The sequence below is a fragment of the Bufo gargarizans genome, chromosome 5 (assembly GCF_014858855.1).
Source record: "Bufo gargarizans isolate SCDJY-AF-19 chromosome 5, ASM1485885v1, whole genome shotgun sequence".
Lineage (NCBI taxonomy): Eukaryota > Metazoa > Chordata > Amphibia > Anura > Bufonidae > Bufo > Bufo gargarizans.
In genome coordinates this window covers 50,438,550-50,462,654 of record NC_058084.1, presented here as the reverse complement: position 1 = coordinate 50,462,654, position 24,105 = coordinate 50,438,550, and the positions used below count along the sequence as shown (strand labels likewise).

The 24,105-nt window shown below is 45.3% G+C and overlaps 1 protein-coding gene across 4 annotated transcripts in view; it reads left to right on the top strand.

The window, feature by feature from the left end:
- OXR1 (oxidation resistance 1) overlaps positions 1–24,105 on the top strand; it is a 114,024-nt gene that overhangs the window by 83,755 nt on the left and 6,164 nt on the right. For 2 of the 4 annotated variants that reach the window (XM_044292921.1, XM_044292923.1), the window contains 5 exons: positions 71–151; positions 4,629–4,754; positions 10,792–10,944; positions 12,538–12,633; positions 18,267–18,340. In XM_044292921.1, the coding sequence (XP_044148856.1) occupies positions 71–151; positions 4,629–4,754; positions 10,792–10,944; positions 12,538–12,633; positions 18,267–18,340 (530 nt within the window). The remainder of the gene's footprint in view (positions 1–70; positions 152–4,628; positions 4,755–10,791; positions 10,945–12,537; positions 12,634–18,266; positions 18,341–24,105) is intronic. The other 2 variants (XM_044292922.1, XM_044292924.1) reach the window with 1 other exon arrangement.

Below are 24,105 nucleotides of genomic sequence, written 5' to 3'. Positions count from 1 at the left end.
TCTCTCTTTTGTTCTGTGCCCTTTCCCTGTGCTATCAGTAGAATTATTTTCTTCCTGTCTCCATATTCAGGTAGTATCAGTGGCTGAGTACCACCGCAGGATCGATGCGCTAAATACTGAAGAACTGCGTACTCTCTGCAGACGTCTCAAGGTGCCCTCCTTCAGTAGTTTCCCTATTTCCAGGAAATCCAAATTTATTGTAGTGAGATGTAGGCTTAGTCTACAGATCCCTGGCAGATCTCTCCTCGCGGTCCTCATACTGCAGAATAGAAAAGCTAGATTAGTTTAAAAAAATAATTATAGTTCTATGGCTCCGTTCACACCAAAGTACTTATAGCGGAACGGGATTGAAAAGTATTTTTTTTTTTTCTTCCTCCAGTTAGGTTTCCTGAATCCTAGCAGATCTCTAAATGTACAAAATCTTAATGAATCAAACTGGTCTGTCATATCTGTCATGGATCCTCTAATATGAAAGCTATGAGGCCGGTTTAGGTGGGGTCTTAAAAGGGGGTCTTTCAACCAACTTTTTATCGTCTATCAACTGAATTGGTGATAAATGCTATTTTCATGGGGCGCTATTGCCTCTCATTGGCACAACCACGGTTAGGGCTCATGCACACAAACATGTCTGTTAGTTTTGTTAGTTCTGCCGTTCCATTCCGCAAAATGTGTCCGGTATCCATATTTTGTGGATCCGCAAAACATCCAAGAGTTGTGTGCGTGAGCCCTCAGGAGGAGTTTGTATGCAGTTGTGGTTGAAGCTGCATGGCACTGCTCCATACAACTATACGGGAGTTAAAGGGCATCTGTCAGCAGTTTTGTACCTATGACACTGGCTGACCTGTTACATGTGCGCTTGGCAGCTGAAGGCGTCTGTGTTGTGCTGAGAAAAATAATTTCAATATATGCAAATGAGCCTCTAGGAGCAACGGGGTCGTTACCATTGCACCTAAAGGCTCAGCTCTCTCTGCCACTGCTGCACCCTCTGCACTTTGACAGAGCCAGGCAGCAAAAACGTGATCATACCTGGCCCTGTCAATGAAAGTAAAGAGGCAGCTGCAGTTTCAGAGAGACAGCTGAGCCTCTAGGTGTAATGGTAACACCCCTGTTGCTCCTAGAGGCTCATTTGCATATATTAAAACTTCATTTTTCTCAGCAATGCAGACACATATGAACATGGGACCAACACAGATGTGCACTGGGCAGCTGAAGAAAAGTCTGCTGACAGATGTCCTTTAAAGTGGTATTACCATCTCTCTAATTAACATTACCCCACTGATTGTGAGAATGAAGGGACCGCAGCATTGGTATTGCACTGCATCCCCTTCTATGTTTCCCAGCGGTGCTCTGGTCATACTGTAGAAGGATAAATCAGTCACTTCACCCCTGGTGTGAACGGAGCCTTAATTTTTTCTCTCTTTCAATTACCTGTTTGCTTCTGCAGTGTCTTTTTTATGTTTTTTGCATCGTGTGCCGGTTTGTCTCTGTTCTTATATCTGTGTCCTGTATCAGACATGGCTTCTTAATGTCTCAGATTTAATTTTTCATGATGACGAGTGGTGCATGAGTGTCGTGTGGTGAGGGATAATGACCGATAAGCCGACTGATGAAAGCTTTTATTCTGTAAGTAGTCATACACTAAGGGATTAATAGCAGTATTTTTCTTAGTGGACCACTTTTTTTTTTTATTGACTTCTTACAAAATTATAAAAAGGCTTTCACAGTTGGGCCGGTGGGCTTTATGCTCCAGGCTGGGTACACCGGGCTCTATTCTCCAGGCCGGGTACACCGGGCTTTTGTGCTCCAGATCGAGCAGTCTACATCCACTGCTCTTTTGGGTAGATTTCCATCACTTTTCATCACATTTCTCACTATTAATTTTTTAAGCTCTAACGGTTATTGTAACATTTTTAGGGTAGATTTATTACATTCGGATGAAGCACTCCACAAACACTTTTCCTAGATATAATGGGCCTAATGTATGAAAACCTATATATTTGAGAGATTAAAATTCAGCTTTTGAGTAAATTGAGAAGACTTTTTAACATCTTTTTTTCAAAGTGATTTGTCATCATGGTACTTTTGTGATGACAATGCAGTATGTTAGGTTGGTCATACTGTACATGTGAGCTGCTGGACACCACCTTCCCCTTCAAACACATGCACACTTGGCCAAGTGTCTGTCTTCTCAGTGTGGAGAAGGGGGTAAGCAGCCACTGTCTGACACCTCTGGGGGGCGTTTCATCTTCCCGAGAACAAAAGGATTGGGCATCTTTCTAAAATCCAACAGCCCAATTCTTATCTCCCCAACATCTGCCATCAGGGGAGAGGTCCCCCGTAGACCTTAGATCAGTGATGGCTAACCTCCGGCAATCCAGCTGTGGTGAAACTATGACTCCCAGCATGCTCCTTTCATTTCTTTGGAGTTCTGAGAACAGCCAAGCAAGTGTGCATCTTGGGAGTTGTAGTTTTACCACAGCTGGAGTTCTGGAGGTTAGCCATCACAGCCTTAGATGGTTGGCCATTCCTGTTGAAATAGGCAGTTTTGACCGATTTACCTCTAATTTATATGGCCAGCTGTACGCTAAGTGCACACTGCAGACGAGCCCTTCTCCAGTAATATACCGTACGCCAGTGTGTAACTCTGACATGCCGTGCGGTATACTTTGTAGTGACGACCCTCTGTAAAGGAGATCAGTCTGCTGGACAGTCTTTCAGCTTCTATCGGGTGAATGAGAATATGTAACTTAATTCCTATTCACACGACTGTATATTTACGGATTGGATGTTAGACCCATTCATTTCAAGGGGGCTGCAAAAAAACATGTGGACAGCGCACTGCTCTGTCCGCATCCGTATGTCCCTTCTGCAGTACCGCAATAAAGATACAACCCGTCTTATTCTTGTCCATTTTGCGGACAAGAATAGGCATTGTTACACGGACGTCATTCGTATTTTTTGCGGACCACAAAATACATAGTCGTGTGAATGCACCCTTATATTAGTGAATTGTCGATTGATTTTATAGGTTCACATCTGCCACTAATGACTTCCCCAGGTATAAACCTGACAGTGACTAAAGGGTGTATTAGACTGGCAGATAGTCTGCAGGTAATGGCAGCGGTCTCCCCCGCTGACGAACAGGTGATTTGCCGGGAAGGAACACTTCTTTACGACAATTGCCTGCATGTACTGCCTTTAGAATCCAACATGGCAGATCAGGTTTTCCACAGATGTGTGTCTTGACCCCCCCCCCCCCCCCACACGATTCATTCAATCTGGGAGGGGGGTAGCAGGTTATACTTAGACGGCTCATGTGCGCAGGCAGCTGCTTGCCTGACGTAGAAACAGAACAGAGCTTGGCCAAAAGTTATGTCCAGCAAGCAGAAGAGCAGTGAGATTTTATTATTAACATGGGGGGAAGGGGCTGTTAGTGGCTCCATTGGTCTTCATCTTGTGCAAAGTTGGAAGGAAATAGTAACAGATTTGTACAACTTGCAGCATTTTTTTTATTTTTATTTTTTTGGTTCTTCGTGAGTTTTGTGCAGTGTGTGATTTTTCTCTTTTTTTGTTTTTATAGTATTTTTAGTTCCCACTTGGTCTTTCTGATTTATTAAAGTCTGAACGTAGCTGGTGTGTGACACGTTTACCGGGATGATCTATAGTCCCTTGATGCTTTTGCATGTGGAATGAGAATAATCTCTGTTCTGTAAATGCTCTATTCCAGTATACTGCATTCCAGAGCACATTGCACATGAGCGAGCGTGCACCAGAACGCCCTAATGCAGCATATGTCCAACGTTTTTAAAAGAAGGGAAAAAAAAAAGTTGCTTTCTTAAAAAAAAAAATAGCACCACACCTATCCACAGGTTGTGTGCGGTATCGCAGCTCAGGCCTTCACTTCATTGAAGCCGAGTTCCAATAGACACAACACATGGACATGTATGTCAAACCCTTCTCCACCTTAAGACCTCCTGCACACGACTGCATCTTCCATCCTTGTTCTAGCTGCATTTTCAGCGGGTTTTACACGGATCCATTCAATTCTACAGGTCCACAAAAAAGCTGGACAACACACGGACGTCATCCATGTGCTGTCCATTTTCGCAAACTATAGAACTTGTCCGCACCGTGGACGAGAATAGACATTTGTATTGTTGGGAGTGAGAAAAATGCGGATTGCGCACAGAAGGTATCTGTATTTTGCTGCTCCATGGTTTGCGGACAGTGGGACGGACACGGTCGTGTGGATGAGCCCTTAGCTGGATTAGAGAAATACTGGAGACTTTACAGGTTGTCACAGAAATGGCTTCCTAATTGTCTGAGAGGGCACAGGGGAAAATACAGCCATGTCCGTGTGGAGCTATCCTTTCTCCATTCACCCAGTGCCTGCGACAATGTAGACGTGCGCTTCCACAGCTGTAGTTCTTTTTGGGTCTTCGGTTTGCATTTTACCATTGTTCTCCACTGGTTTGGATGGCAGGGCTAACGTTGAACCGGCTTCATAGCGGACATAAAATCTGCACAGATTCATGGCAATGGCTCTGAAATGCACAGGCTGACGCCCTCTCGCACCCTCCGCATATCGTTAATTTTTTCTTTTTCTTTTTTTTAAATCTCTTGCAAAGATCTCAACCAGAGAGGAGGTGAACTCCAAGCAGACGACGAGCATCAAGGCTGAACTGGAACCAGAAGCTTTCCGACCCAACCTCAGCGACCCCAGTCAGCTTCTACAAGTTGACCAGATAGAAAAGGTGGATTACAAGTCGAGCTGTCTTGCTTACCGTGCGGTCTGTATTGTGTGTGCCGATATGTGGTGAATTAGCTTTGTATATAGTTTGTAAGGCTGAAAAAAAAAAATCATACATCCATCTAAGAGGTGGTCTCTTCTTGCCGTTACTAAGGTGAGATGAGACTATGTCTGCCTGGGAAACAGCGGAGCGGCCTGGCACTCGTTGTTTCAGTAGCTCCCATTGCAGTAGTAGTCATAAATATGCAGTCGGTAGGAGTCCTACATCCCCATCGATCAGCTCTTCCCTGCCACCAGAACTAGCTCTTTGAACAGAGCTGGAAGCCCAGCTTCATTCAAAATTTAGTGTCGGCGTTAGGATACTGCAGCTCGGCTCCCAATTACAGCATCAGTAGCTCTGGAGAGCGGCTGATCTGTGAGTGTGCATGGTGTTGGACCCCCACCTGAATGGATATCGATGACCTATCCTGATTGATTGGCCATCTATATCAGGAGCCCGAAAAGACCTTCAATTCCCATGGAATTACCTGGGTGTATGCTATCTGGACCTGGTGATTTATTCATTTTAATCTTGTTTAAAGCTGCGCTCTGGAGCGCACAGACCTTTCACACAGACCTTTCACCTGAAATTTTCATTTTCCTCTGCGACTACAGAGGAGAAAAAACATTGGCTACTTTCACACCTGCGTTTTTAATTCAGGTTTTGAGATCCGACAGAGGATCTTAAAACTGAATTAAAAGGATCCATTCCATTTGATACAGCCCGATGGCTCCAGGGTGCCTGATCCATATTTTTCTGTAACAATCAGGTTTGTTCAGTTTTGCAAACCAGACACAAGAACACTGCTTTGAGCTGTTTTATGTCCAGCCCGGAAACATAACTGAGCTGAACAGATGCATACTAATCAGTTTTGAATGGGGACAAAAGTGATCCATTTAATTTAGGTTTGTTCAGTTTTGCAAAACGGACACAAAAACGTTGCTTTGGGCGGTTTTGTGTCCATCCCCAAAACATAACGGAGCTGAACAGATGCATACTAATCAGTTTTGAATGGGGACAAAAGTGATGCATTTAATTCAGGTTTTGAGATCCCTGATTTCAAAACCTGAATTAAAAACGCAGATGTGAAAGTAGCCTAATAAATTTGCTCCTCATCACCCTCCCTTTTACTTTTAACTTTTTACCATTTATAAGGAGTCTGCTCCAGGGGGGATTCACGGATGATCCAGGCACAATAACTTGTAGGATTAGCTCAGCTAACTTTAATGATGCCTTTCACTTAGCGATCCCTTGCTTATTTCTGGAGAAAATGTACTTTTAACCCCTTAGTGACCACCCATACACCTTATTATGGAGGTCATTAAGGGGTCTCCTGTGCAGCAGAGAGCAGGAGCTCTGCTGTCATGAGCGCCAGGCATCTGCCCTAGCGGCCTGGACCGGCAGGAGCTCAGATTCGGGCGGTTTAACTCCTTAGATGACATGGTCAATAGCAACCACAGCATCTAAGCAGTTAGAGAGGGAGCGGACTTCTTTAGTCTCCCATCGGCACCCCGTGAATTATATTGTGGATGCTGATGTTTTGACATTGCAGCCTCGGCCTGATGAAGGCCCAGGCCGCTTTCAGAGCATATGTAACAGGCTGCGCCTCTCAAAATCGAACGACAATGCTTTCAGTGTGGAATAGACTTCAGGACTCTCGGGTTCCCACAGGATTATAACACATTGCCACAACTTGTCTAAAATTCGTTCTCTCAGGACTATTTTAGAGCTGTGATTTGATTGCAGAAACAGCCAAGACACAGAGTCTCATTCGTGCACTACTTGCTGTGTGTGATGGCAAAGTTCTGTGCGACTGGCGGCCAAAAATCCAACAGTGTTGGATTTTCTGTGATTGTCCAGGTCTCATCGGTTACCCCTTTGACAATCATTAGATGCAATGTCGTGCGATCTTCATGTCACCATGTAGCTCCAGCTTATTAGTGATTTCCCTGGTTGACAGATTCCCCACTGTATAGCTGAAGAACATTTTAGGGTTTTCCTCTTCTACAGCTACATCCAGCCATATACAGTGACGGTTTGTGTTGTCTGCTATTTTCTGCTATGTGTGAAGCCTTTGATGTGCCTTAGAGAGTAATTTGAGCAATTCCAGCAATGCATTTTGTTTGGTGCAGCTGTCCTCCAGATTATCTTTATAGAGAAAGTTAGTGACTGCCATCAGTTTGTTGAAATAAAGGGCACCTGGCTGCATGAGCATGTGGTACTTAACCCTTAATTTCTAAAAATGATCATTATTAGGAATGTAAAAGAAACCTGTCATTTAGAAGTACAGGAAATTGTAATATCCCCATTGATGATCCTATCTCTCCATCAGCCTCTCACTGAACAGGGCAATATACTTGATCTAGTCTTCTTCCGTCACTGCTCAGTCTCTAACTTTAGTAACTTATCCTTCAACTTTCTGACCACAATCTTCTTTTATTTACCATAAAGACCTCTCACTTTTCTCATGACAATACTACTTTTCACACTTACAGAAACCTACACACCATTTACTGCCGTCCACTTAACACCTTGCACTTAGCTCATACCCCAATCGCTTCCCTCCCCTGTTCAGACGTGGCTGCCAATCATTAGCACCAGACCCTCAAAACCACCTTAGATGAAGTTGCTCCAATATTAATCCGACCCTCCCGACACAGAACAAGGCAACCCTGGCACACACCTGAAACACGTTTTCTCCAGCGCTGCTCCAGATGTGCAGAACGCTTATGGAGAAAATCGCGAATATCGGCAGACTTTCTCCATCATAAATTTCTCTCTCTTTCTCTTTCAAACACTGTTATAACCCCACTACAAAAAAAAAAAAAAAAACTCTTTTGACCCGACCTGTGCTCCTATCTACAGACCTGTTTCTAACCTCCTCTTAATCTGTAAACTCCTTGAACGTCTTCTCTACTCGCTTAATAAGCTATCTCTGTGCAAACGCTCTTCTTGACCCCTTACAAATCTGTCTTTCGCCCTCTTCACTACAGAAACTGCCCTTACTAAAGTGTCTAACGATCTCCTAACAGCAAAAAGAAATGGTGATTATTCTCTACTGATTCTTCTGAATCTCTCTGCAGCTTTTGATACCGTAGACCATAAACTTCTCCTCACCGTGTTCCACTCACTTGGCCTTCAGGACACTGCTCTCTTTTGGTTCTCTTCTTATATCTCTGGCTGCTCCTTTAGTGTCCCATTCCTCAGGGCCCTGTTGCCATTCCTCAGGGCTCAGTACTAGGTCCTCTACTCTTCTCCCTCTACTCAGTCCCCATCGGACAGACTATCAGTAGATTTGGCTTTCGGTACCATCTCTATGCTGACGACACCCAACTACTATACACTTCATCCCCTGACATCACCCCTGCTCTACTCCAAAACACCAGTAATTGTCTGGCAGCTGTCTCTAACATCATGTCCTCTGTATCTAAAACTGAAGCTCTCAAAAACTGAACTTCTTGTCTTTCCCCCATCTACTAACTCGCCTAAACTTGATATTTTAATTTCTGTCTGCAGCACCATCATAACTCCTGTGCAACATGCCCGCTGTCTTGGCGCCACATTTGACTCTTTGAATATGGGGAACAAAGGAATCACTTACACGCTCTTGTCATCTGTACCTCAAGAATATTGCCAGAATCCACCCTTTTCTCTCTCGTCTTGACTACTGCAACTGCAATTACTAATCTGTCTCCCTCTAACTAAACTCTCCCCCCTTCAGTCTGTCCTAAATGCTCATCTATCCATCCAACCGTTACACTGATGCTACCAGTCTGTGCCAGTCACTTCACTGGTTGCCCGCCCACCACAGAATACAGTTCAAACTTCTCACCCTCACCACAAAGCTCTCCACAGTGCTGCACCTCCATAATCTCCTCCTTTTTCTCCATCTACCACCCTACTCGTGCTCTCCGTTCTGTTAGTGACCTAAGATTAATAACCTCCATAATTCGTACCTCTCACTCCCGTCTTCAAGACTTTTTTCTCGAGCTGCACCTACTCTCTGGAATGCTCTGCCCTGGAATATTAGGTCAATTCACAACTTCTCCACCTTCAAACATGCCTTAAAAATCTTTTCAGGCAGGCTTATCAAGCTACCTAAAATGACTTTTCCCCGACTAAACCTTCCCCCGATCAACTCCTCTGGCCTGAACTCGATTCTCTCGGGCGAGTATTCCGCGCGGATGCGATGTGTGAGGTGAACGCATTGCACCCGCACTGAATCCGGACCCATTAATTTCTATGGGGCTGTGCACATGAGCAGTGATTTTCACGCATCACTTGTGCATTGCGTGAAAATCGCAGCATGCTCTATCTATATTGTGCGTTTTTCACGCATTGCAGGCTCCATAGAAGTGAATGGGGCTGCGTGAAAATCGCAAGCAAGTGCGGATGCGGTGCGATTTTCACGCATGGTTGCTAGGAGACTATCGGGATGGGGACCCGATATATTATTATTTTCCCTTATAACATGGTTATAAGGGAAAATAATAGCATTCTTAATACAGAATGCTAAGTAAATTAGGGATGGCGGAGTTAAAAAATAAAATAAAATTATTAAACTCGCCTCATCCACTTTTTCGCGAAGCCCGGCTCGTCGTCATACTTCTTCTTTGATGACCTGCGAGGAAAAGGACCTTTTGATGACATCACTGTGCTCATCACATGGTCCATCACATAGCCTATCACCATGGTGATGGACCATGTGATTAGCACAGTGACGTCACCAAAGGTCCTTTTCCTCCCAGGTCATCAAAGAAGTAGTATGAAGACGAGCCGGGCTTCACGAACAAGTGGATGAGGTGAGTTTAATTATTTTATTTTTTAACCCCTACATCCCTAATTTACTTAGCATTCTGTATGCTATTATTTTCCCTTTATAACCAATGGGAAATAATATTTACACAACACCTAATCCAAACCCAAACTTCTGTGAAGAAGTTCGGGTTCAGGTCTGGGTACCAAACATGCCGATTTTTGCACTCGCATTGTATCCGGCCCTCACACGCGACGCCCGTGTGAAAGAGGCCTAACAGTCCCAAACCCGAAGCAGATCGGCTGGCACCACTCCTTTCAGTTCAATAATGGCTCGAATGCTACTTATCACAATCAACTGTCTTATGTGTCACCCCCAATTCCTCATAGATTGTAAGCACTTGCGAGGGGATCTTGGCAGTCGGACCACAGTAATCACTAAGCAGTAGCTTATCCTAGTGATATATGTCTATATGACATCTGACTATGGTACTGAACCCACTTAGCAAGTCATTGTAGTACTTTATTCATGGTTTTTGAGGTTATGTATTCTGCTCTGTGTGCTCCATCACGTTCATACAGAGAGTCTGTCTTCAAACTAGTCAGCTTAAATTTTTTTTTAGATATACATCTAATAGACAGACAGAGAGGGGCACACATCTCAATATCCCCCAGACAAGGATTGCCATAAAATAATAAACATATACTCTCCTGTTTTGCCTCCTCCACTTCCAGTGCCGCTGTCCAAATCTTCCCCATGCTGCAGCTATAATATACCTGTATTCCCCAGACCCTGCTTTAGCCAGTCAGTGTTCATGTGCGATATACCACTGAGGCCAGTGATTGATCGCAGCAGTCATGTGAAGCATACAGGCACACAATTGCTGTAGCCAAACATACAAAGCTTGTTGGAAGGATATGTGTGGTGGGTACTGTCAGGTGGACTAAACTACAGTATGTAGGCTAACACATCTTCCATCGAGGAGTCGAGGCACCACCACACACATTAGATATCGGGGGAAAGAAGAATTGTGCAAGTTGGACTTCAGTATGCCCAAGCCAGTAGAGGTGGCAGCTTCTCCTCTGCTCATTGAGAGCTTGGCTGAGCTTGTGTATGTAAGGCTCAGAAGTAATATCCGCTCTAAGGCGTTATGACAAATGTCAGTCTCTTGTTTCTTTTAATCTGTCCCTCCTTATATATGTTTCCTATTTCTAATCAGGACTCTGTATTTAACTCTTTCAACAGCTGACAAAGCATCTCCCACCGCGGACAATCGGCTACCCGTGGACACTTGTGTACAGCACTGCGAAACATGGAATGAGCTTGAAGACTCTGTACAGGACAATGCTGGGGTTAGACACTCCTGTGCTCTTGGTGATTAAAGATAGTGATGCACAGGTGAGTACAAGGCTACATTTTCGCGCTGCACATTGCTGCACCAAAACCATGTTTGTGGTTTTAAATAGACGCAACCTCCATGGTATTCAACTTTGCAATTGTGGGAAAGCCAGGACAAAACGGTGTAAATGCTGCTCACCGAATCAGTAGGTAGATTAGAGATGTGGACCACAATAACTGAGAGAGCTGCCAGCATCGTGGTATAGAGCCAGATTTGTTGAGCAGATTGATATATGGTTTTGTGGGAAGAGATTCAGTAAATCTTGTAATTTTATTCATTTAAAGGGGTTATCCAGCAATACATTTTTCTGGATCATACCTGCTTCCCGACACTCTGGTCCTTCATGCTGGATCCTGTGTCTACATCGTCTGGTCCGGGGTTTGTTCCCTTCCTCCCCTGCATGTGCACCTGATCCTCTTCAGCCAACCGTGATGTGTCCACAAGAGACTTGTCACCACTGAAGCGGTTGGCTGAACAGTATCAAGTGACTATGCCGAGAAGGAAGAACCAGAAGATGAATGTGGGTGCCAACATGGAGGACTTGGAGTGGCAGGGAGCATGCAAGTATGATCCTTTCAGTAGAGGAGGCATGCTGCCGGCACCTGTTAGAAATGATGTGTTCCTTGACAACTCCTTTAAGTTTCTGCTTATTCTCCAATGTGGGTTCTTAACCATTTGTAGACAGCTAAGTCTGTATGTACACTGTATACAGATATAGCTTTCAGTCACCGATTAGGACCACCCACTGGACTCCTAAATTCTGATTGAACGGAGATTTAAATGAATAACATACAAGTTATACTGAACCTTTTCCTACAAACTATATATCAATCTGCTCAGCTCCTCCTGCTCTATAACGTGCCGCCTGCAGATTAGACGCCATGTTTAATGTGATAGGTTCTCTTTTATAAGGACATCATTGAGCTGGTCGTATGTCAGATGCACTATAGCGCTCTAAACTCCTGTAGAGAATTTATCATGGAAAATATGTCAGTTTTCTGGTGTTCAAAAGTTGCAAATTTTTGACACAATCTTTTGAGCAAACATTTTACGCCTCTCGCCACCTTTTTGGGGGGTATAGCCTAGTAGGAGAGGGGTGGCCTCCCATGACCTGAAAGATGTACTATAATTTACACAAGAAACTATGACTTTAAGTATATGCCAGCTCATGTAAGGCATAGATTTTAATTTTCTAGTGCACTGACTGCTAAAAGGTTAAATAAATTAGCCGCCTCTTACTTCTGCACATTTTTTGTGCGGAGCGCCATTCTTGATATTAGGTTTAGGTCGGCATTAATTGACTGAGAGAGGACACTAGCTAGATAATAAAATACATTTCCTGTAATTATTCCGGTAATTAGTGACCTACCAGGAAGATGTGAAACATAAAATGAAATTACAAAGGAGATTTGCCTGAATTGTGGCATTCCCCCAGAACACGGAGCAGAGTGAAATCCAGCTGATCAGCCTGGGAATTATAGATGTACCCATTACTGCTCAGTAATAGTAGTGACCTCTTCACTTACCCAGGACTATTAAAAATTCAAGGAATGTTTGGAGAAAAGTGTTCAAACAATTATGTTCCTTTCCAGATTTTTGGAGCATTGGCATCTGAACCATTTAAAGTAAGCGATTGCTTTTACGGCACTGGGGAAACCTTCCTCTTCACTTTCTGTCCTGATTTTGAGGTGAGTGCATTTTCTTCCTCATATTAGATCATTTTAACTATTGAGGGTCATGTTGGTATTTCCGGGGGAAAAAAACTGAATGAAGAGTGTGGACAGTGTTCTTGGAAAAGAAAAAGCACTTGTCTGACCACTGGAGGTTTCAGCTGCAAGATCCTGAATGATCCGCTATGGTGTCCTCATTTAAAGAAGGAGCTAATGAATGTTAGACACTCCCGCTGTCCCTGTGGAAAGTGAAAGCCTAAAGGCTGTTTCACACGAGCGCATGCCGTGCGTGTCATCCGCAGCGTGAATGACAGCCATGGCCCGCTCCGGACAGCAGAGACACGGAGCATTAACATGATTGATAATGCTCTTTGCCTCTCTGTGACCTTTTTACTACAAAATCACAGTGAGATAAAGTTGTCACCGTGATTTTGTAGTAAAAAGGTCACAGAGAGGCAAAGAGCATTATCAATCGAGTTAATGCTTGGGGTCTCTGCTGTCTAGAGCGGTGCTTGGCTGTCTTTCACGCTGCGGATGACACGCACGGCATCCGTTCGTTTGAAACAGACCTTAGAGTAATGACACCTATAATAGAAGACATCACCGTCTTATGTGAAGGGCAAACACAGCTATTTCTCGCCAGCATCTGCCCCCCTCCATAATGTCTGTCCAGCCATGTTGTATAATGCAATAGTTTAGTGCGTTGCAGGTTGAAACCTCTCCGTACATGTCTGTATTACAACAATTTTCTTCCCCCTTGTAATAACCATTCTGGATCATCTATTATGTCTCTATGATGGGCAATTTCTTTATTATTCCTGCTAGAAGTTTCACGGATAACTTCTGTGTGCTGTCCGCTTCCGTATGTTCATACTGCAAAAGATAAAGCATGTCCTATTCTGGCCCGCACAATGCGGCCCGCTGATCCACTGAAGTCAATGGGTCGGCAAAAAATAAATAAAAAATGTGCACGGCACATGGACTGTATCTGTGTTTTGCAGATCCGCGGATTGCACATCGCGTGCGTGAGACCTAACACAGTGATATCTCCATTTACAGATAATGTAGATGTTACCTGCAGTCCTATGTAACACTACAGATAACAGTGATCACTCTGAGTGCACATAATTTAGACTACATTACACAGATCCGTGTTTGTGTGCATAAGGCCTTATCTGTGGTGTTACATAGGACTGCAGGCGAGACTTGTATGGCTTGTACACAGGAGTCCAATAGAAGCAGGGCCCACCTCAGCTCCCATAGATGTAAATATGGCATGTGCAGCTACCTTGCATTAGGCAAACGAAGCCCTGTTTTCGAGATCGGACTTTTATGACCCTTATTAACAGATTGCCCTCCTGTTAGTATGTATTGTCCAGCTACCTAACTGTTCCACTCAGCAAATGCTTAGAGGGGACCTTGGGTGCCGGTGAGTCGGACCCCTGCCGATCTGATATTTATGACCTATCCGGAGGATAAGTCATCAATATCAGAAATCGGACAAGCTCTTCAAGACTTAGATGATTCGTCTTAGTTGCACCAATTTTGCCATTTGTGGCTGTGAAGCCGTATAATAAACCTACAACAACCACCAATGGTCCCCAATGAAATATGCAAGAATAATATAAAAATCTATATTTTATTAAACGTAAAGATACAAAATAAACTGGTGAAAACGAGGGCAAGATGGAATAGCAGCATGTTACTGCTACAAAAAAGGAAGCAAACCAATCGGACGATATAAATAATAATCTATACCCGGACAATATAAATATAGTACCACTCAGGTTAGGAAAGCGATTGTTGCTGGGTTTTGAGGGCCAGCATAAACTCCGGCACTGCTATGTATGCCTGTTGGCACTAACGTATATCTCATCTATAGTTTATTTGTGTAGGAGTTTCTCCGGGCTCTCATTTATGTGGCAACGCAATTCGTTTTCATAACTTGAGTGGTACTATATGTAGAATATTATTTATATCGTCCTATGTCCAATTGGTTTGCTTCCTATTTTGTAGCAGTAACCTGTGGCTATTCCATCTTGCCCTTGTTTTCACCAGTTTATTTTGTATCTTTATGTTTAATATAAAAATCAATATTTTATTATTCTTGCATATTTCATTGGAGACTGTTGGTGGTTGTTGTAGTTTTATAATTCTATGTGTTGCTAGGCCCCTGTATCGTTCAATATGTGTGGAGGTTATTTGTGAGATCCGTTTCAGGGCTCTCAAAACGGATCAGTTTTGCCCTTAATGCATTCTGAATGGATAAGAATCCGCTCAGAATGCATCAGTTTGGCTGCCTGTAGTGTTTTCGTGTCCGTCTGACGAAACTGAGCCAAATGGATCCGTCCTGACACACAATGTAAGTCAATGGGAATGGATCCGTTTTCACTGACACAATCTGGCACAATAGAAAACTGATCTCTCCTCCATTGACTTTCAATGGTGTTAAAGACTGATCCGTTTTGGCTATGTTACAGATAATACAAACGGATCCATTCATGACGGATGCAGACGGTTGTATTATCTGAACGGATGCGTTTATGCAGATCCACAACGAATTCCCACCAAACACGAGTGTGAAAGTAGCCTAAGACTGAATGTTGTATACATCTTAGGGCCTGCCGCCGCCTCTGTATTAGTAAGGATTTTAAGGCAGGGTTGACACACATTTTTTATTGATTTAATCCTCTAATATAAATGTAAGTCCATAGGGGCAAACACTCCCTCTCTGGAAATGTTTAATATATACTTCTGGTTCCTGATGTTAAAGGGAACCTGCCTTCAGGTTCATACTGCCAAAACCACAGGCAGCATGAAGTCCTGACAGACAGCCCCTTATGATGGAGGGTTTTTCCTGGAAATTAAATCTTAATGACCTGCCGTATGCTCAGTATTGGTCATCAGTATCAGATCAGTGGGGGTCAGACTACTGGTACCCGCACCAATCGGGCTTGGTTCTTAGACAGGTCCTGAAAAATTTAAATCAGCAGCATGTAGCTAACTTGGGGAAATTGCTTCAATAGTAACATCCAGGTTTCAGTATCTCATCCCGGCCTCCGGAATCCCACAATACCAGCAATTTAAGAAAACTGCTGCACCGTGTCCAATTTTCAGTTTAAAGTATAATAGATTTAAGAATATACTGCTTATTAGGTGAATAAAGCTCTTATCCTTAAAACTGCAAATTCCGTACATGCATGTCATATAGTATTGCAGCTCCTTCCTGTTCATTTCAATGGGACGGAGATGCGCATAGACCATGCGACCGATTGATGCGATATCACAGGCCTAGCAATATCGGTCACTCATCCGAGTGCCAAGTCCTCTTCAAATAGCTGATTTGCGGAGGTGCCAGCAGTCGGACCCTCCACGATCTGATATTGATGACCCATCTTGAGGATAGGTCATCAATATTGAAGCCCTGGAATACCCCTTCAAAGGGGTTGTCCCATGAAAAATATTCTACAGTTATCAAACCGCCACCTGGATCTCAATAGTTTTGTAATTGCATGTAATTAAAAATTTTGTATAGCCACATAAAATCTATCTGTATAGCGCCACCTGCTTTGTTCTTCTTTTTATTATTTCTTTGACCTGCTCAGTGAGATGGCCGCACATGCTCAGTTTCATCCTTCAACTGCCCCCCGAGCTGTGATTAGGGAGAGCTGAGACACGCCCCCCCGAGCTGTGATGGGGAGAGCTGAGACGCGCCCCCCGAGCTGTGATGGGGAGAGCTGAGACACGCCCACCTGAGCTGTGATAGGGAGAGCATGGACACGCCCCCTTAGCTGCAGCAGAAAAGCCGCTCCCCTTGAGCTGTCAGCTTGATATAAATCTAGCAGAGCAATGAATGTGGAGATCTCTGGATCCATGTGAGGTACAGGGCTGGTTCTAGCTTTGTTAGGAAGAGATTGTCATGTACTGTATGATAAAATTGGTTGTATGAGACGCACAGGAGTGGATGAGACCACAGAGGGAGGTGCTCACAGTAAAGAGGATTCGCCCCTCCTCTAACAAATATGAATAATGAGATAAAAAATACTGGGCACTCTCTCTATAAGTAGGACCATGCAAAAGACGGATGCAAATAGGTAATGAATACTTAATTTATTGACATATGTAAATTACCATTGGATTTATTAACTTATAAAAATATAAATATTAGCTTAAAATATGCAATAGCCTATTTAATACATATATGATAGTGGAACAACCTAAGAATTGATAATTCAAGACAAAGTATAAATGACCATGAAAAATTAAACGTCAGGGCAACAATGTAGTGCTATCTATTCTGCAACTTGTGGCAGTTAGATCTCAATTGCAACTAGAATATTAAGAGAGCCGTTGGGGACGTTCTTGGGGGGGGTCTAACTGTATCCCCTGTATTCACTTCAAAAGTGTGTCCAAATCTCCTGTTAGAGGCAAAGTTCCTGGATCTTTAAACAGACAATTCACGGTGAGTATTTAGAGCGGCGTCCCGCTATTACTCACTGCTCGATGCTTGCTGTTGACTGCTGAAGCTCCGGTCCATTGTAATTGTAGAACTTTACTCCAAGGTTGCTTCTGCCGCCGGTCTAAGTTTCTCTGGGCACCGCTCCGTTGCGTTAAAGAGCCGGTGTCCTCCAAGAACTTGGTTACCTGCTCCCACGCTGGATTCGGTCTGCAGTCGCGGTGTGTGGTGACCTCGTGCTGCGATCTTAATTACTCAGCGTGCCAGGTCCCCGTTGTTTGCAGGATATTCCGGTCTTTGTTGCGATCAACCTGGGATAATTACAGCGTATAATCAGCAAAAGTTCTTATAAGTCAAATGGGGGTCTTGGACCAAACGCATTTCGGGGCTTGACGTTGCCCCTTCATCAGTGGTAATCAATCCCCCTTGAAATATTCCTTTTATATATAAAAGGACCATTTTGCATGGTCCTACTTATAGAGAGAGTGCCCAGTATTTTTATCTCATTATTCATGTATTATATGATGTCTGATTTTCATTTTGTACATTAGTCATAGGATAACCCTTTAATTCTGAAACAATGCAGGGTTCCAGAGTTCCATACTTTAGCAAATGAGGAGTGGGCACTCCATCTCATTTTTAAGCTGTCTTCTCTGAAGAGTAAAACATGGCTCTCTGTCATGAGGGACCTTGTCCATGATCTCAAGATTCCCATGGCTCAGGCAGCATGAACCAGATGGCCGATTCCCTTTAACAAATCTAGTTGGTAAAGGTTCTCTCTGGTTACATGTTTATCCATACATATACACTTCTAGTGATTGTGAATAGGTTCTTACCATGTAGAAGTATGTACTGAAATGGTGGTCACCCAGACCGGAAGGCCTGTGCTTGCACAGGGTGAGAAGACGGGCACCAGAGAAGTAAAATTCCACAGAGAAATACCTGCTAACCTGCTATTACTGTAATAATGTCTAATGTCTGGTTGTGTGAGCGGCATGGGTTCAGACTTCTCGTCTGTATTTAATAAAAAGTTAAAAGTACCATCATTTACAAAGTTATGCTGAACCAAGTTCAAAGAACTAGTTTTCCCTGAAATGACATTGGTTTGTCTGAATGACTCTAGTCCCTGTGCTCTATGGCCTCTTTATTAACATGCATTTCTTTTCTTTTGGTCATTTTTTTTTTTTCCACCCAGGTCTTTAAATGGACTGGTGATAACATGTTCTTCATCAAAGGAGATATGGACTCGCTGGCATTTGGCGGAGGAGGGTAAATGACCATTTTAAATGACACTTGCACGCAATCAATCGCGCCCCTGTGAACAATAAAATCTGAAATGGTAGAATGTAGAAAGTAAATGTGTAAATTAAGAATTCTATTGGTTATTTTCCCACAAAACTATATATCAATCTGCTCAGCTCCTCCTGCTCTAGAACCCGCTGCCTGCAGATTGCACTGAATTTAGTGGTGACAGGTTTTCTTTACTGTAAATCAGGTTGAAAGGGGCTGTCATGGTTCAGGATTCACATACTACATCGGGGGTATTCAGCTAGTCTCAGTAAAAGTCCTCTCACCCGGTTCTATTCTCAGGTGAAGTTCTGAGCTGAACACTAACAATAAAGATTTCATCTAAACATTTCACAGACTTTGTAGAACAATTTGCATCAAGTTCTATAGGTCAAAACCAGATTAGACTCTTAAAGGGGTTGTCTCGCTTCAGTAAGTGGCGTTTATCATGTAGAGAAATTTAATACAAGACGCTTACTAATATATTGTGATTGTCTATATTGTTTCCTTTGCTGGCTGGATTCATTTTTCTATCACATCATACACTGCTTGTTTCCATGGTTACGACCTCCATGCAAACCATCAGTGGTGGTCGTGCTTGCACAATATAGGAAAAAGCACCAGCCTATGTGCACTCCCACGGTCCCGGCCACCACGTGGCTGATGCTTTTTCCTATTGTGTGCAAGCACGGCCACCACTGATGGATTACAGGGTGGTCTGTAACCATGGAAACGGGCAGTGTATAATGTGATGGAAAAATGAATCAAGCCAGCAAAGAAAGAAATATGGACAATCACAATACATTAGTAAGTGGCTTGTATTAACTTTCTCTACATGATAAATACCACTTACTGAAGTGACCCATCTCCTTTAAGCTCATTCAGACCCCCTAAAATGAATTCAGACATCAAAGCAAATCTCTAAAATTAACTCTGACCCCGGACCAGACAAAGAAGGGGAAAAAAATAAAGTGTGTATGTATGTATATATGTATGTATGTGTGTGTGTGTGTGTGTGTGTGTGTGTGTATATATGTGTGTGTGTATATATATATATATATATATATATATATATATATATATATACACACATATATATACACACATATATATACACACATATACACATATATATGCAGTCAGGTCCATAAATATTCGGACATCGACACAATTCTAACATTTTTGGCTCTACAGGTCCTTCTAAAATTTTTTGCATATTGTGATAAAGTTCATTATTTTCTGTAATGTACTGATAAACATTAGACTTTCATATATTTTAGATTCATTACACACAACTGAAGTAGTTCAAGCCTTTTATTGTTTTAATATTGATGATTTTGGCATACAGCTCATGAAAACCCAAAATTCCTATCTAAAAAAATTAGCATATCATGAAAAGGTTCTCTAAACGAGCTATTAACCTAATCATCTGAATCAACTAATTAACTCTAAACACCTGCAAAAGATTCCTGAGGCTTTTAAAAACTCCCAGCCTGGTTCATTACTCCAAACCGCAATCATGGGTAAGGCTACTTTCACACTTGCGTTCGGGGCTCCGCTTGTGAGTTCCGTTTGAAGGCTCTCACAAGCGGCCCCGAACGGATCCGTCCAGCCCTAATGCATTCGGCGTGGATACGGATCCGCTCAGAATGCATCAGTCTGGCACCGTTTGTCCTCCGCTCCGCTCAGCAGGCGGACACCTGAACGCTGCTTGCAGCGTTCGGGTGTCCGCCTGGCCGTGCGGAGGCAAACGGATCCGTCCAGACTTACAATGTAAGTCAATGGGGACGGATCCGTTTGAAGTTGACACAGTATGGCTCAATTTTCAAACTGATCCGTCCCCCATTGACTTTCAATGTAAAGTCAAAACGGATCCGTTTGCACTATCATGAAAAAAATAAAAATAAAAATAAAATTTTTTTTTTTTTTTTTTTTTTTTTTGTTTATGGTAATGCAAACGGATCCGTTCTGAACGGAGCCACCGTCTGCATTAATATGAGCGGATCCGTTCAAAACGGATCCGATCGAACGCTAGTGTGAAAGTATCCTTAGACTGCCGACCTGACTGCTGTCCAGAAGGCCATCATTGACACCCTCAAGCAGGAGGGTAAGACACAGAAAGAAATTTCTGAACGAATAGGCTGTTCCCAGAGTGCTGTATCAAGGCCCCTCAGTGGGAAGTCTGTGGGAAGGAAAAAGTGTGGCAGAAAACGCTGCACAACGAGAAGAGGTGACCGGACCCTGAGGAAGATTGTGGAGAAGGACCGATTCCAGACCTTGGGGGACCTGCGGAAGCAGTGGACTGAGTCTGGAGTAGAAACATCCAGAGCCACCGTGTACAGGCGTGTGCAGGAAATGGGCTACAGGTGCCGCATTCCCCAGGTCAAGCCACTTTTGAACCAGAAACAGCGGCAGAAGCGCCTGACCTGGGCTACAGAGAAGCAGCACTGGACTGTTGCTCAGTGGTCCAAAGTACTTTTTTCGGATGAAAGCAAATTTTGCATGTCATTCGGAAATCAAGGAGCCAGAGACTGGAGGAAGACTGGGGAGAGGGAAATGCCAAAATGCCTGAAGTCCAGTGTCAAGTTCCCACAGTCAGTGATGGTCTGGGGTGCCATGTCAGCTGCTGGTGTTGGTCCACTGTGTTTTATCAAGGGCAGGGTCAATGCAGCTAGCTATCAGGAGATTTTGGGGCACTTCATGCTTCCATCTGCTGAAAAGCTTTATGGAGATGAAGATTTCATTTTTCAGCACGACCTGGCACCTGCTCACAGTGCCAAAACCACTGGTAACTGGTTTACTGACCATGGTATTACTGGGCTCAATTGGCCTGCCAACTCTCCTGACCTGAACCCCATAGAGAATCTGTGGGATATTGGGAAGAGAAAGTTGAGAGACGCAAGACCCAACACTCTGGATGAGCTTAAGGCCGCTATCGAAGCATCCTGGGCCTCCATAACACCTCAGCAGTGCCACAGGCTGATTGCCTCCATGCCACGCCGCATTGAAGCAGTCATTTCTGCAAAAGGATTCCCGACCAAGTATTGAGTGCATAACTGAACAGAATTATTTGAAGGTTGACTTTTTTTGTATAAAAAACACTTTTCTTTTATTGGTCGGATGAAATATGCAAATTTTTTTAGATAGGAATTTGGGGTTTCTCGCCCAGTTTCCTTGGGGGACACAGAAGACCTTGGGTATAGCTCATCTCCATAGGAGGCGTGACACTAAGTGAAGACTGTTAAGCCCCTCCTCCACAGCTATACCCTCAGCCTGGAGAGAGAGGCTGCCAGTTTTTTGCTTAGTGTCCAAGGAGGCAAGACACTCCCTGCTCTGCAGGGCTCTTTTCTCCTTGTTTAAATTTTTGATTTTTACTTTTTTCTTTTCTTTTTGTTCCAGAACATCAGGGACAACAGAGACGCACTAGACCTCTCTGTTTCTCCCGGGGTTGAGCTGCGCCAGTGCCGGTCATCCGCACTGCTGCCTCCCCCACAGAAGGCAAGGTGGATCAGGGCAGCCCAGCTCCCCTACATCCCGCCAGCGCAAGGGTCGCCCGCACGCCAAGTCCCTCTTCCAGCGTCCTGCCACTACGGTGCCAGTAGCTGAAGGGGCGACCCTGCTGGAGTGGACCGAGGGTGAAGACGGCTGTGGTAAGAGAGTGGCTTCTCCAGCCCTACGTCCCCCACCCAATGGTCTCCTGCGCGCCTGAGGGGTGGGCCCCCCCCATACTGGGCCTCTGGACCCCCCCCCCATACTGGGCCTCTGGACCCCCCATACTGGGCCTCTGGACCCTTCCCCTGCTGGACCTAAGCTGGCCCCTGGGGTGCCGCAGTGCGGCAATCTGCTCCCTGCCTTTTTTTCCTGGCCTTCATAGGACCAGGATACGGCGATGCAGCTAGTGGCTGTCGGCCGTCGCCTGCCTTCTCCTCACGGCCATCTCGCCTATTGGGCCTTACCGGAGTGTGCAGGACGCTGCAGTGGAGTAAGGCCTCGCCTCCGGCCAGCACTGATATTCCGGTGCGGCCGGGCGCCGCGAAAATTAGGCTCCGCGGCCAGCAAGCCGCCATTCCGGCCCCTGTCTCGTCCGGCGGCGGGGTGGGCTCCCGCGGCCGGCAAACGTCATTCCGGCCCCTGTCTCGTCCGGCGGCGGGGTGGGCTCCCGCGGCCGGAAAACGCCATTCCGGGTCCCGGTCTCGTCCGGCGGCGGGGTGGGCTCCCGCGGCCGGAAAACGCCATTCCAGGTCCCTGTCTCGTCCGGCGGCGGGGTGGGCTCCCGCGGCCGGCAAACCGCCATTCCGGGTCCCTGTCTCTTCCGGCCGGCGTGGGCTCCCGCGGCCGGCATTGGGCTTGACTATGCCCCAGCGGGTGCCGGTCGGCGGGGCTCCGCAAATTTGGTCCCATGCTTCGCGGCCTGCTGGGCCGCATTTCCGACCGGCCCGCGGGGTGGGCTCCCGCGGCCGGTTTGAAGCGGCAGGTCGCTGCAGCATTCCGCCTCAGGTCCCGGCGGTATAACTGGCCGGGCGCCGCAATTTAGCCCCCGGCTTCGCGGCCTACTAGGCCGCAATATTCCGGTCTCTGGTGGAGGGGGCGGGAACTTCTCCGGGCGCGAATTTTTCCCGCCTGGAGGTTCCTCCGCCCCCAGGGGATCGCACGCCGCCCTCCAGGCCGGATTCCTGTTAACCCTTTGGGTACAGGCCGGCCCCCAAAAAATGGGTCTGTTTAGTGGGCCCCCCTTTTTTTCTCCTGCCTCTCAGGTGCCCCTATATGGTGGCTCCCCTTTAGCCTCAGAGGCTGTGTTTCAATAAATAAATTAAAAAAAAAAAAAAAAGAAGAATATATATGAATTAATAATAATAGATCATGATTTCTATTAGACTGCGCAGGACGCTGCAGCCTCATCAGTAATGCTGCATGTCGGCATGACCTCTTTCCACGGGCGGCATGGTGTTGCGCTCCCAGCCTGCGTCGCTGCTAGGGCATTTTCCCCTTTTAGGCGGTTTTCTTGCCTCTTCCAGGTACGGCGCTGGCCAAGTGCGTTCGGCCCTTCTGTAGGCAGCATTCATCGTCTCTCCAGTTATGGTGCCTGCCATGTGCATCCCCCCCCCCTCCTAGGCGGGCTACTGCACTCTCCCTGGCTGGCCATGTGCATGACCCCCTTCTTAGGCGGAATACTGCATCTTCACCGGATACGGTGCTGGCCATGTGCACGACCCCCTTCCATAAGCGGAACGCTGCACTCTCTGGTTTTGCTGCCGGCCATGTGCGTGACCCCCTTCCGTGGGCGGAACGCAGCACTCACTGGATTCGCTGCCGGCCGTGTGCGTGAGCCGGCCATGTGCGTGACCCCCCTTCCTGGGCGGAACGCAGCACTCTCACTGGATCTGTTGCCGATCATGTGCATGACCCCCTTTTTTAGGCGGAATACTGCACTCTCACCGGATACGGTACTGGCTATGTGCACGACCCCCTTCTATAGGCGGAAGGCTGCACTCTCACTGATGTGCTATGTTGTACTTAGGTGCTGTGTTATTATGCTGCACTCTCACTGGTTTCGCTGCCGGCCATTTCTTAGGCGGTATGCTGCACTCTCATTGGATTCCCTGCCGGCCTTGGGTATGCCTCCTTCCCTCAGGCAGCTTACATACATCCCTCTGTCTGTGGTTGTTTCCTCGCAGGTACGTCACTGACCATGTGCGTGTGCCCAATACATGGCAGGGTGCTTTCACTCTCGCTGGATCCGCTGTCGG